Here is a 14125-nt window from a genome sequence, read left to right as displayed (position 1 = left end):
TATCAATAGACCCAAACATTCGCATTTCCTTGTCAATAGTTGCTTATCAGTAGAACCAGGCCTCTGTCTCCTCCCCTTATCAGTAGTCTGTGCCTTGTTCTGCTTAGTAAGCATGATAGGTGTTTACAACAGACAATACTTTTGTTTAAGCAAGGGGTTCTTCTAACTGTTATAAATTGAGACCACAACGGATCATAATCCAATTAAAATTTTATTAATTATAGCAAGTAGAATATGAGCAAAAACAGCGCTGGACGACAGGGGAGTCTGCGCTCCGCCAGCGTGCCTGTATTGTTCCCTTGTACATTTGTTAACCCTGTATCAATGTGAGGAGGTTGGAACCAGATTTGGGTGCGTAGCCCTGGTTTCCCAGCGCTGCAATAAAGCACCTCATATAACCATGCCGGTGGTTACGTGTTTGTTCCGACGCTAACACCCCGTTCCCCCTGCATTCCCCCCTCGCCAGGCCGTGCTTCCCTCTGGGCTCCCTCCTGCTCGCCGCCCTTTTGGCTCTTGGACCCTGCCACCGCTGCTCTCTCCCCCTCCGCCTCCTCAGCGCGCCCCACACCGCTGCTGCTCCGCAGCCTCTCCGGCTCGCTCCGGCCCTTCCCCTCCCCGGGCTCACTGCCCCCGACCTTTCCCACGCGCTCTTCCCGCCCCCTCTGGCCTATGCCCAGGGGACGGTGGCCCAGCAGGGCCTGGCAGCAGGAGGAGCGCCCCGGGGCATGCTGGGAGCTGTAGTGCTAGGGCAGCGGCTGCCGGCGGCCATGCTGGTGTTGGGTGTTGCAGCTTCTGCTGGGGCTGCGGCCCAGCTCGGGGGAGGGCCGGGGCCAGCGCTGAGGCGAGCGAGCCCCTGGGGAGATGGAGACAGCCCCGCTGTGGGCACGGGCACCGGGCACCGCGACTGCCAGAGCCCCCCGAGCTGCCCCAGCCCGGCCTGCGCCCTGCAGCTGGCCCTGGGCCTGCCCAGGAGGAAAGGGGAGAGCGCAGAGAGGCAGAGAAAGAAGGGCCTGGGCTGAAGAGTTTCCCTGGCAGGACGGAGAGCGGGAGCTGTGGTGAGTGCCCGGCCTCTCCCAGTGCTGGTGGTAGGTTTGTTACTTTTTAGTCCTTTTCTCCAGAGTTCAAGCAACTATGGATGTGTGACACTGGGGAAGTCCGTTGGTTGATGGCAATAAACATAAATGGTCATTGGCTGCTTTGGCTGAAGTCTGTGATTCTTGAAGCTGCACTCAAAACACCTCGTTATGTCCCCTCCCTTTGCTGGCTCTGTGGCACGGGCAGCTGAGCACCGCAGAGGGGCTGCGTCCGCCGCAGGGTGTTTCACTGTAGTGACAGCCTGGGGTTGACAGGATGGTCACTGTGTGAGGTCAGGCTGGGGTGACAGCAGGGACACGGGCAGCTCAGGGCGGTGACAGGCCCAGGTGTGACAGGTCCCCCTCCCCTTGGGGGTGCTTGGAGCTGCACGTGACACGAGCCTTTTGTCACAATGCGCTGGGTTGCCTGGGTGCGCTGTGTTGTCGCACCTGGCGAAGGCTGGGGCAGAGGTGCTTGAGTCGCCGTAGAGGCTGGTCAGGCCTCAGCGTGCTGCACGCGGGAGAGGACACTGAGGCCAAGCTAGGGCTCTGGGGAACTCTCCTCCCCTGGGCTTTGAGGAGGACTGGGGCAGGTGCCGACATAACGGCACGGCTCACTTGCTCACTTGCTGAGGGCCGTAGCCTGGAGCTGTTAAGGTGGCAAAGCCAGGGCCTCGCTACGCCACGATGGAGGCCTGAGGCTCTGTCAGCCGAGGCTGCCTGATGTGTCAGGGCCTGGCTGTGGCAGAGTGCTGCAACCTCCAAACGCCATTGGCCAGCACAAACTCGGCCCGTGCTGCTCACCCCAGCCTCCTCGGTGGGCTTTGCCGCGAGCCCTCACCTTCGTAGAGGCTGCAAGGCCTCTCTCTGTCATTTGCCGAGCTAGACACAGTAGTGGAGCAGGCACTGCCTGGCCCCGACCATGTCTTGCATCCACTACAAGTTCTTCTCCAAGCTGAACTATGACACGGTCACCTTCGGTGGCCTCAACATCTCCCTTTGCGACCTCAAGTGCAAGATCATGCGCAAGGAGAAGCTGAAGGCAGCCAACTGTGATCTGCAGATCAGCAATGCCCAGACCAAAGAAGGTACGTGTGCGCAGCATGTGCAGGGCTTTGGGGATGTCCTGGCTGGCGACGTTGCAGACCACCCCATGACGGCCGCAGCCAGCGGCAGCCGCATTCTGCCTTTTATGGCTCATCCCCACATAGCATGAGTGAGCCTGGGGCCCATCCCGCCAGGTGGCAGGAGCACCAAGAGGGTAAGCGGTGCCGGGGATTAAGTGGGGTGGTGCCATGAAATCTGATTTAGCGTCCTGCCAGCTACACCAGTTTGTCAGATGTGCACACTGAGTCACAATGTCCAGAACAGAGCCCCCAGCTTTCTAAACCCCTGAGGGGAGCCTAGGTGAAGCTAGGTCTAGCCTTAGTCTCAGGCTTGGTCAATGGTTTATGTCCAATGGAATGTTGAAAAAGAAAATCAAGGTAGAATCAAGCTAAAATGATTTGCATAGAAACCAAAGATGAAAAAAAAAGGAGACCTTCCCACTGAGACACAAAGTTCAGAGTGGACCCCCTGGCTTTCTAAACTCCTGGTGGAGCCTAGGTGTGGCTGGATCTAGTCTTAGTGTCGGACTTGATCAAGCAAATGTAAAGCACTGAGCAGATGAGAAGTGTGGCTTTGGACGGATTAAGCTCCAAGAAATAGACAAAGGTGGCAGGCTCTCTTCTGCATTCTTTCACTCTGGAGCACCAGCAGCAGAAGTGACTCAGTTAACAGTGGCGAAAGCAGTGGATCTGAGTTTTCATGCCTTCACTAATGCCTGGCTTGTTTCAGAGCAAGCTAGTCAGACTTTAGAACCTGGTTTATGCAGGTGAGACTGTGGTGGTTTGTTTTTCTCCAGAGATCTATGGGTTTTGTAGCCGAAGAGAAGCAAAAGCACCTTCAGTTAGTTCAGGAAAGCACCCCCTGTATTAGCAGCTGTCCTGTAGTGACCTCCGAGACCATTTTGCTGTTGGCGTTCAAACTGTTTTTAAAAAAGGAAAAAGATTTAGCTGCTGGTGTTTGGTTCTCAAACCTGAAAATGTCTTGAAAGGTACTGTTAGTGTGTTCAGACAGCGAAAGCACGATGTTACATCTAAAACTTGGCTTCTGTATCTGTAAAGGCCTTCTCTGAAGTGCCGTGTAGTTAATTATGTATTAATACATGTCCCTTTGAATGTCTTTTTCTGTATTTCTGTTGGTTTCAGAATACACAGAAGATGCCCTGATTCCTAAAAACTCTTTGGTAATTGTTAAAAGAATCCCTGCTGGAGGAGTTAAAGCTACGCGCAAAACAGATGTTACGTAAGTGTCCACACAGCCTTGCATTCTCTGCTGTTGGTTTCAGTGTGTGAACTGTTTCAATGCATGTGAGGCATTCGGATTGTATCTAGTTAAAGCTTCCGTTAATTTTTGTTGTCACTAGGTAGATTTTCATGTATCGGTCCCGAAACAGACTTATGTTTTCAGGCCGGCTGGGGTATGGGGTTCAAACTCCAACAATGGAAACTTTTAAAATGATTCTATAGGGTTTGTTCTTGGGGTTAATTTTTCTGAGAGCCAAGTCGTAGATCCTGTTTTGTCTGCGTGGAGAGATTCCTTGTTATATGTGTTTGCTTTTATGGCTTTTCTAGCAAAGACAGTTCAGCAGTGTGGTGTAAACTTAAAATTTGCTCCTGTCTCAGAAGAGTCTGGTTCTTAGTGTTTGACCTTTTCTTGCATTTGGGGGAGAGGGACAGGATACGTCAGGTATTCTTATGCCCCAAATGCGTGGGGTTTGCATACTAGCCATGCAGGAAAGACCGATGCTTGCCAGCTGGCAAACCATGCAAAACAAGAAGTTCCATTCAAAAGCGATTCCTATTAGTTTCCCAAAGCCAGTATCTGTTTAAAAAGAACAGTATCATAAAGTGTATTGCCTCTTGGGCAAGTCCAATGAAGGAATAGTTAATCCTTTCCAAACCTGGAACTCAGTAAGCAGCTTAGCACATTACCAGAAGTTGGTAGCTATCCTCCTAAGGCTGTTTTTACCCTGAGCTGATAGGCGTGTGGATGGCACCCTTTCCTTGTATTGTAATGCTGCCATAAAATGAGAGGATAGATGCTGCTAGCACCAAAGATCAAATACGTACCTGTATGTGGGGATAAGGAAAGAATGGCACTGCTCTTCTAGCATTGAAAATGTATCGGGCAGATCAGCTTTCTGTTCCTTCAGCTGGAAACAGTGCAGAGACAGCTGACAGAGTGCTTAATGTTGGGGCAGGTTGAATGTATGATGGAATGGTGGAGAGGCTGCATTACTTGCCTTGTAGTCTGTTCTTCAAGGTAAATGGATGAAACAACCATTGTGTTGTAATCTAAAGTACTTACTTACCTTCAGGAAGTAGGTGGATGTAAACAGCAGCCTCACTGTTTGTACCTAAATTCCAGAGCAGCCTCTGCTCCTGGGACACTTTGGATGATGTGTGAATTGTTTGTTAACTGTACCAGGGTTGCATCTCTGACTCATGATAGACAGATGCAGGTCAGTGAGTAGGTGGAATCGCAGCAAGCTTTCAGATGGAATAAGTATTTCTTAAAATACTGCAGCATTATCGTAAAGCAAATTCTGGCAATTAAGACTTCTTTTGGTTTTTTTGTCACAGGGCTCCTCAGTCACGCAAAATCCCAGGAGCAGCTTCTTTCAGGTGATATTTCTACTACTATTTTTAGTCAATAAAGCGTATGTAACATGTCTAGTACTTTGGCACTTTGACGGCTAAGTCCGGTAGACACCTGAACACAGTGCTTGGGCTTCCACAAAGAAACCCTGTTCTAAAGGATAAGCTGCTGACAGTTTTGTTATTTCTTTGTCAGATGACTGATTTTTTTTCACTGAAGTAAACTTGCCCTTTGAAGTGTTGGGACTATCACTGTTCCGCCGTAGAAACTAAAGCACTGTATGTGACACCCGTTTGTAATACTAGGGATGTACAGATTGCCTGAAGTTACATTCATAGTTTGAGGGTTGATTATTTAAGAACACAAAACTGTAGTACCGACTTGACATATTTGATACTTGTGTGGCAGAGAAAATATCTGAGGACTTTCTCTTGCACTGTTGTGTTCTGTGGGTCTGACTTCATGACAAAGTAGAAATGGGATTTTGGAGGTTTTTTTAGTTGCACTGAGTGACCAAGAGATAACAGTTTGTGTATACAAATAAATTTCCACATTCACTAGACTCTCAGAACATAATGTTTTGATGTTTGGGTTTTAGAAATGATTTTTGGTGCTTTCTGTTGGGTACAAGTGCTTTAAGTTCTGATCACCTTTCTGTCTCCTCCTAGAAGTCAAACCGAGCCAGCGAGCAGAACATCAGAAGCAGTATGTAAAAACCCACCCTCACCCTTTTTTCTACACACTGCACTGAATTCTAAACAATGTAGCTTTGTGTTAATTTTCCAAACATTAAGTTCATCTGTCCTCCAGTAAAACATAGTACAGATTGTAATTCAAATGTACTGATTCATCACAGTGAAAACTGAGTCACGCCATCAATTTGCACAGTTCTGATGTGAATGTTGGGATTTATGCCTAGTAATGCATGGTATTTCCTATTGCATATGCTAGAATATGTCCTGTGTGCCTTTGTGTTGTGCAGATAGTGCCTGATCATCTTTAGTTCCTGCAGGTTCCAGGTGTGCACAACTGAACTTGGTGCCACATTCGAGATCTGTCTGCCTGTAGTTAGTAATGTTGTGAGTTTGTACAGCCTTTTCTGTGCTTTTTGTAAAAACTGCACTTAAGTAGTAGTTCTCTGCACACACTGTGGCCCACTCCTAACTAGTGGCCTGAGGACTTCACTGTGGCAAGCTACAAGCTGTGTAGGCAGCTGGGAGGGAGGAGTATGTTTGCAGTGGAGGAAAAAATGCCGTGACTGTGCTTTAAATCCATGCTTTCATCATCATGAAAGATTGGGTTTGGTCTGATAGAAAGAAGAATAATAAGAATTCTCACACTTCCCAAACTAATTTGGATAGTATGTCCTGTGGTCTATTAAAATACAAGAAATATTTTTTCTCCATTTTTATGGGCTACTCTGTCATAGTAAACACCTTTTTTTTTTTTTTTTTTTTTTCCCCAATAATGTGAGCAGTTTCTTTTTTTCTAGACAAGTTGGCAGGTTACTTTTATGGCTGATGGTTCAGATTGGTGTTTGGGTTTGGTGGGGTATGGTGAGTTTGGCATCTTTGCAGTTATTGAGAAGAAGGGCAGAGTTCATGTTTCAGGGCTGCTTTTTATCTTGACAGGCAGCTACTATGTTCATCAAAGCATAACTGTATAAATGCATGTTTAAATGATGAGACATTAACTGATTAATTTACAAACTACACTGCAAGTAAGTATCCTGTAGTGATGCTTCCTTCTCAGATAAACTTTAGCATTTTTCACAAGGGCCCCGCTCTAAGATATTCTGGAGCAGTAAGTCCCTCTCAAGCGAATTGGTTAGTTTAGTTTTGTCTCATTAACCACATAGGCACTTTTCAGCTGTCATAGGTTTGGACTTTATTCTGAACAAATACAAATTACAGTAGGTTGGAAATGCCTCCTTCAGTGACACGCAGAGGATATAGTGCAGATTTTCAGACTCTAGTAGAGGTTAACTCTTGCTATGTTTCGATTATAGAACTTGAATATGCGTTTATTTTTTGCTGAACAAATGAATGACGAGTCTTCTGCATCTGTTTCTCTGGCCCAGCTTTCAAAGGTGTGTGTGTATATATATATATCTATATATAGTTGTAAAATACTTAAAAGTAAGTGTTTCCTTCATACTTTTAAGCCTTACTTGCAGTCTATAGATGGATAACTGTTGTAATGTGAACAAACCTTTAATTTTTAATAAAGTATTTGTTTTAACTTTAAAAAGTATGTATAATTTGGTACTGTGCTGTAAAAAGTACTTGCCAGTTTGGGAAGACAGAAGGGGAGTACCTTCTCAGCCTCAACATAATGTTGCAGCGTTACTCATCTTCAGGACGTAAAGCAGCAGTACCTCAGAAGCTGTTTACTGTTTTTCCTAGGTTTCATTAATTTTGTGTTGGAATCTAACACCATTTTTACAAAAGAATTTAATTGGCTGTATGTTATGGACATTTCAGGGCAGTTTGCAACAGCTGAAGTAGAAGTGTTTCTGGAACTTGGACAATGGCACGGCTGGTTTTGAATTTCTAGTCATTAGAGGCATAGAAGCATTCTTTGATACTGCACAGTTTCATAAATTCCAGCCTATAGACAGTGGAGAACACAATCAAATTTGTTTGAATGCAGACTGTGTCAACTGTGTAAATTGTGTACTTGATTGTTTAGAGGAACGTATCAACGTGTATCTACGGTGTATTAGCAGATGTGGCCACTTGAAAATGTTGCAATGGCCTGTTTTGGGATGGAACTGCTTGCTCTTTTGGCTCAACACTGTGTAACTTTGGCAAGACACTAATGACTGCGCTTTGTGAAAAAGCGTAGTGCTAGCCAATTGAATGAAAAAGATGGGAGCTAGTTCTTTCTCCTAAGAAGAGGGACAGGAGTTCATTTCTAAGAACGAGAGGTCTCCGCACCGTCAGCGTCTTCCCTCTCTCACTGAAGAAATTAAACTTTGTGCCTTTGGCTGTCAGTGCATGTGTCCTTGGTTCTGTAAACCCATGTGAAGTTTTACTCTCAAATGTGAAAAACTGTCCAAGTGGTGTGCACATTTAATCTTTTGAGAAATGCATGAACAAATTGTAAAGCAGCTCAAAACTCTTGCTTAAACACATTATTCAGACTGGCTTAGCACAGGGGCAGTGTGCTGTGAAATATTTTTTTTTTTTTTTTTTTTAATTACAGTGCATTAAATGCCATAGTTGAATTTTGATCTATTCCTAGTAATGTTTTGTGGGGTTTGGATATGTTTTGTAAACTGTTTGGGTTCGAACAAATTAGTCAAATGTCTGCAAAATTTCCTGTAAACATTAATGGAAATGATTTCATAGATGTCCATCTGGATCATATAACTGATAAGAAAAAACTGTGTATGTGAAGAAAACATTTAATAAAATGCAGAAACTGGTTGATTGCTCTTGTGAACGAATGGACGTAGAAGTGAAGACATACGTGGCTGATCTGAAAGCTGGGAGGTTGAAGGTCCATATCTTTTACAGTCACTCCCTTCGACCTTTCTTGTATATGGACTAGTGTGTAATAAAAACATCAGAAAAATCAGCTGGCTTCAAGATCTAGTTCTGCACATGGGTGGTATTACAATATGTACATTAAAAGGACACAGTTCCCTGGAAAAGCCTGCAGGTTGTGCTCACTGTAGTTAAATCCCTTAGTAGGAAGAAGTTAGTGGGGGGGGGGAATGCAGTTTGGATTGCCTACAGGACACGATGGTCACATTTCTGCTGAAAAGAACCTTGTGTCTTGCTGAGGGACCAGAAAGATTCCCTTCGGTGCTTCTGTGTCTGATGCTGAATTTCAGCAAGCAAAAACTACAGCCCTGCCGCTAACATTGTGTGTTCTTTTTAATGCTGCAAAATGTAAATAATATAACTTGCAGAAATCTTTCTCAATTAAATGCACAGTAGCTATCTTCTCCTTCAAATGGGCTGGAGCTTCAAAACCAGTAAACTACTGCTAATGTCATTTCTTTCACTCATCACTTCAGTCCACTTGGAAGAAAAGTGGATCGGTTACACAAGTCTATGTCAAGCCTCATGTTTTGAGTGCTCAAGAATGCTCTTTTCAAGTAGGCTAGCAGGCACATAAGCATCGTGAACAAGCACAGAGTCTCCCCAGCGCACTCTCAGGACAACTGTGTTTCATAGAAGCAGCTGTTTTCAGGCAACATCAGCTAGCACAGTGGTGCTCTTTACAGGATTGAGCACGTGGTGTTGTCTTTGACTGGGTGAGCTTGCGTGTTTCTAATGTGTGTGTCAAATAATTCCGTGTCAAACAGACTGCCAACCTGGCTGAAGCCAATGCTTCTGAAGAAGATAAAATAAAAGCCATGATGATACAGTCTTCCCATGAATACGGCCCAGTCAAGTAAGTGTTGATAATGTCAAATCAGTTCTTCGATGATTATGGAAAAACTGTGTAGATGTTTGTTTTAACAAAAGAGACACATGCATACCTTTTTCTTCCTCAAACCGTTCTAGTCACATGAAGAAGCCCTTGGGTACACCTCCACCATCATATGTTTGCTTTCGCTGCGGAAAACCTGGCCACTATAGAAAGGACTGCCCAAGAAATGGGGTAAGATTTGGGGGACTCCCGGTGTTACTTTCTGACCTTGTTTAATTTCTGACCTTGGCAGTCAAATAACAAATACAGGAATAATCGTATTAAGAACTGTTGCTCTTGAGGTGAAATACAGAGGTTGCATGGCAATGCTGAAAAGCCCTTCAAAGTTCAAGGGAAAGCCAGGATTATAAATGTAATCTTTTCCTTTTTCTAAGCCACAGACACAAAATAGGTCCATAGATGTTTTCATCTGTGAATTTACATGCATATTTTTATGTATTTCAGTATTACTGGAGATGTTTCTGTTTTAACACTTTCTAATGACAGTTCATGTTTTCAGTATTTTGTAAGAAACCAAGATGTTTCTGTTGACCCCATCTATTGAATATTTGTGTGGTTTACTGACACAAGTCTCTGGCTGAGTATTCATGCCCTTTAACACTAGTCACTAAATGTATACGCATGAGGCGTGAATTCAACCTTCATCTATAGCTGGTGAACAGATGTTTCTCCATTGGCTGATCCAGAGCCCTGATTTAAGCTTTCCCTCTGAACTGTGCTTTGGGAGAGGAGCAGGTTTGTGTCTCTTCTCCCAGTGGATCACGAGGTAAGGGATATTTCACCCTTAAGAAACCTGCTGTTAAGCCAAAGAATGTCGACTCAGATCAAAACTCTGTTTAAGCCTTTCACAGAATCATAGAGCCAGCTAGGCTGGAGGGGGTGCATCAAGTCCAACCGATACTTCAGGACTGCCAAATCCATCACGAACCGTGTCACTAAGGGCCTCATCTACGTGTTCTTTTGAACACTTCAGGGACAGTGATTCCACCACTTCCCTGAGAAGCTGACTTAGGAACAATAGCTGACTTAGGAACATCCTGGCCATGTTCATTTAGGAAAAGAAGTATTTTGCTTGAACAACCTTCACGCTGGGTAAAAGGAGAGGATTTAAAGGCTTTTGCTTCTTACAGTCATCACTGAGCTGTCATTTTAAGCGCAGGTCTTAAGATGAGGTATGCCTGCGTATCTTTTCTTAACAGGACAAAAATGTTGAGGCTGTGCCCAGACTGAGAAGGAGCACAGGAATTCCAAGGAGTTTCATGATAGAGGTGAAAGATCCCAACACAAAGGGTGCAATGCTGACAAACACTGGAAAATATGCGATACCGATTATTAATGCGTAAGTATGGAATGAACTGACCTGACCAAAAAGCGAACGAGAGAAAGCATGCATAAACATCTGAGCGGACATGCTACCAAGTTGGACTGCCTCTATAATTACGGGAGAGGAAGCGCAGTCGTTGCATTTTAACCTTAAAATCTGTGATACTTGCTCATGTGAAAAGAGGGTGGTCATTCATACTTGTCATGCGCCTGGAAGTTGGTCCGAGTTGTGATGCACCAAGGATCTGTATTTCTGCAAAACATTTCAGTAGTGTTGACAGGGGAGACATTCTCTTTGATAGCTCATTTTGCTTCTGGTTTATGTTTCAAATGCTTCTTACAAAAATTTAACCAATAGCTGTCGGATTGAGATTTCCTCCCCCTCCGAGTGTTTGTTTTTCGGTGTTATGGCTATAGCAAAGTAGTTTCAGCTCAATGCCTACAGTTCAGAAGGCTAATGTGGAATGAGAAGAATTCTATCTAGTATCTTCTTCTGATAAAATGCAAAGCTTGGGAAAGTATTCCTTTACCCATCTTTAAATTTGTTCTTTTTCCTTCCCCACACGCCCTCCAGGGAAGCGTATGCTAGAGGAAAGAGGGAAAGGCCTCCATTTTTACCAGAGGAGCCATCCTCCTCCTCTTCTGATGGTCCTATTCCGGATGAGCTGTTATGTCTCATTTGTAAAGATATAATGACTGATGCAGCTATTCTTCCCTGCTGTGGAAGCAGTTATTGTGACGAATGTAAGTGTTATTCCCATGTTGTTAATTCAAAACATCACATCTGATCTTCAGAAAGCACAACCAACAGATAACAAAATTACTTTGTTACCTGTTCTAATTAAAACCTAAGTATACCCTGACTAGGAAAGGACTCGGCTCGTATAAAGGGAAAAAAAAAAAAAAAAAAAAAAGGCAGAAAACTTGTTTCTCTTTCTACAGATCCAGTTACATCCTCTTTACATGCAGAGGAGTGCCTAACTGTGCAGGTGATTACAGTATTAGATATCAAATGTTTGTCCACAGCCCTTTCTATCGTGCAAAATTATACAGCCAGATACTTAGGCATTTAATCCACATTCTTCTCCATGGGAGAGCTGGTTCAAACCGTCAGAACTCAGACCTACCAATGCTTTTTTTTGAGATGTGCTTTGCTCATTAACTTTGGGGTCAATGACTTCTTGCTGTAGTGGACAGTGGAAAAAGGATGAGTTGAATCATGAAGACACAGCCTACACTCCATCTTCAAATATTACAGCAGTGAAATGGTAATACTGTGTAACTATTTGCTGCATACTTGAAATTTTTTACACTCTTGAACATTTGTAGCTTCATGCTGTACACTCAAGACCATATTCACCCATGAATCATATACGTGTTTTGATTAGAACCCAACAACTTTCCCTAGTTTGGCTAAAAACTATTGTATTGTGATTATACTAATTATGCACAGGTATTAGAACGGCATTGCTGGAGTCGGAGGAATGCATATGCCCAGCGTGTCATCAGACAGGTGTTTCTCCTGATGCTTTAGTTGCCAACCAGAGCCTACGCCAGGTAGCGTGATGACTTTTACATCAATTGTACAAAGAGCTTGTAAGGAGCTGAGAGAGAAGACAGTAATACTGTAATATTAATTTAGCCTTAAGGAAGGATAAATTGAATAAGGCTAAATTTACTTTTCAAACACATTATCTCTGACAGCTCTTTAGAGACAATCTGGCAAATTCAGGTCACGCTTCTGTTTAACACAATCACCTCACTTGCAAATTTGGTGTTAACACTGAAGTATTTTAAATACGGATACCCTGAGTTAACAGTCGTTGGCATCAGTGTTTAATGTGGTGTGTATATATAGCTGTGGTTGAATGCTGTTAGGATTGATAGCATTTCCAGGAATACACAAGTAATTTTACTCTGCGGAGGCTTTTGTTGGTGTATCTGCTGAAGCTTCAGATTGCCTTTACAAAATGTTCCTCTGCCTCTAGGCTGTGAACAACTTCAAAAACGGAGCTGGCTACACAAAAAGGCTCCGTAAGCAGATTCGGCGGCAGCAGCCGCCACCGCCTCCACCACCGCTCACGACCCTTATCCCTCCTGTTGCTTTGGTGACTGCCGCTGAACTGCCTCAATCTTCCTCTCTGTCAATCAGCAGCCTGTTGGAAGAGAAGGTAAGCTTGATTTCCACATATGCAGTGACTCCAGTATTTCAGTAGAGCTTATTTTCCAGCTGTTTGCATTTATTCACAAGGGCTGTCGAGTTCCTGTACGAAAACAACTAGCACTACCAAGTCTTCTGGGCTCCCAAGGACAATCAGTACCCACAACTGGTAAGTAATGATAGCTTTAGAATTTCTGTTAAAAAATTACCTTCAGATAAGCTGAATGGGCTTTTTTTCTTTTTCTTCTCCCCTCTCCAAAAGATCCTCCGAGGACAGACAGTACCATCCACTCACCAGGTGCCAGAACAAGCTGTGAACTGTAAGTATGCTATAGAAATTCAATATATAGCTGCTTGTAACCTAGGCTGTAACGTATGACTTACACAACAGCTGATCGATAATCAAGTAAGTGTGCACAGAGAGTTGCGGGGAATACAACTGGTAACTGATTTTTAAACGGCTTAATTTGAACTGGCTATAAGAAAGGGGATGTGTGCTTGCAGTAAGATTATTTCAACTAAAACGCTGGCAAATGATTAAAAAGAAGACTGAAAAAAGGATGTTTTTCGAGAAAACCGTAAGTACGTATAAAAATCAAATACAATTAAAGAATCGGATGGAAAGCTCTGGATTACTGGCTGAGTAGGGCTGAAGAAATGGTTTTTGTCAGTAGAAATCAGCGTCCAACAGTCTTGTTTTAACAACATAGTTGATACTGATTGAGGCAGTTATTGGAAAAATCAGTGCTGTCATTTTATGACAATTCTGGATTTTTTCCATTTAGCCATCTCAAACAGCCAAGCCGCTTTCTCTCAGCTGGAGAGAGAAGAGCCTGTTTCTGTGTCATGTTAGTCCTTCATTTTGGTATAGATTTGTTATAGCTAGCTTTCTATATAGACGCTTCTGTATAGATAACTTGCACTCTACAAGAATTTATAACAGAACAAGTAGCTTCTGTTTCTACAAGAAATTTTACTTTATCAGTCCCCAAGCTAACTGTAACCAGGGGCTCTGCTGGGGAGGGTTTTGAATCTTCCCCCGCCCCTCCTCAATCTTCATCCAAAGTATGTCAGGGCAGGCCCTGACATTCCACTAAATCTCCAGTGTTTATTTTGACTCTGAGGGCATTCTCTCTTCCAGTGCTCCCTCTGTTTACAGATTGCACTCGGTTCATTCTTCAAGTGTGACCCATGCATTCTGTTCACAAGCCTTTCCATGTAATCCTTCTTTCTGACCCGTTCCTCCCAGGCCGCTCCCTGGAAGCAGAAGGAGGAGTCGTGACTATTCTTCCAGGACAAGGTCACATGGTCATCACCGTTCAAGGTCAAGGTCACCCGCACAAAGAAGACACCATTGATGGTCAAGGACCTGCCCCAGCCCTCCCCCGCATCCCTGTTTCTTGTTTCATTCATTAAAAGG

General features: G+C 44.1%; 1 protein-coding gene and 1 long non-coding RNA gene across 3 annotated transcripts; both read left to right on the top strand.

Moving 5' to 3' along the window:
- The first annotated feature begins 1995 nt into the window (after positions 1–1995).
- LOC136006373 (E3 ubiquitin-protein ligase RBBP6-like) lies at positions 1996–8396 on the top strand. Of its 2 annotated transcripts, XR_010609099.1 has the most exons (5): positions 3237–3419; positions 4760–4801; positions 5444–5480; positions 6784–6864; positions 7259–8396. XR_010609099.1 is itself a non-coding variant. In XM_065664380.1 (3 exons), the coding sequence occupies exons 1-3, from the start codon at positions 1996–1998 to the stop codon at positions 5586–5588; spliced, it is 408 nt and encodes a 135-aa protein (XP_065520452.1). In that variant the 3' UTR covers positions 5589–5642. The 2 variants fall into 2 exon arrangements, 1 of the variants encoding a protein (XP_065520452.1); XM_065664380.1 differs by lacking the exons at positions 4760–4801; positions 6784–6864; positions 7259–8396 and adding an exon at positions 1996–2161 and having other exon boundaries at positions 3323–3419; positions 5444–5642.
- A 4251-nt stretch (positions 8397–12647) lies between these two features.
- LOC136006376 (uncharacterized) lies at positions 12648–14125 on the top strand. Its single transcript, XR_010609102.1, has 4 exons — positions 12648–12715; positions 12796–12874; positions 12968–13025; positions 13955–14125. It is a non-coding gene; the product is annotated as an uncharacterized LOC136006376 (long non-coding RNA).

The sequence above is a fragment of the Lathamus discolor genome, unplaced genomic scaffold (genome assembly GCF_037157495.1).
Source record: "Lathamus discolor isolate bLatDis1 unplaced genomic scaffold, bLatDis1.hap1 Scaffold_160, whole genome shotgun sequence".
Lineage (NCBI taxonomy): Eukaryota > Metazoa > Chordata > Aves > Psittaciformes > Psittacidae > Lathamus > Lathamus discolor.
This window is presented reverse-complemented; position numbering and strand designations above follow the sequence as displayed.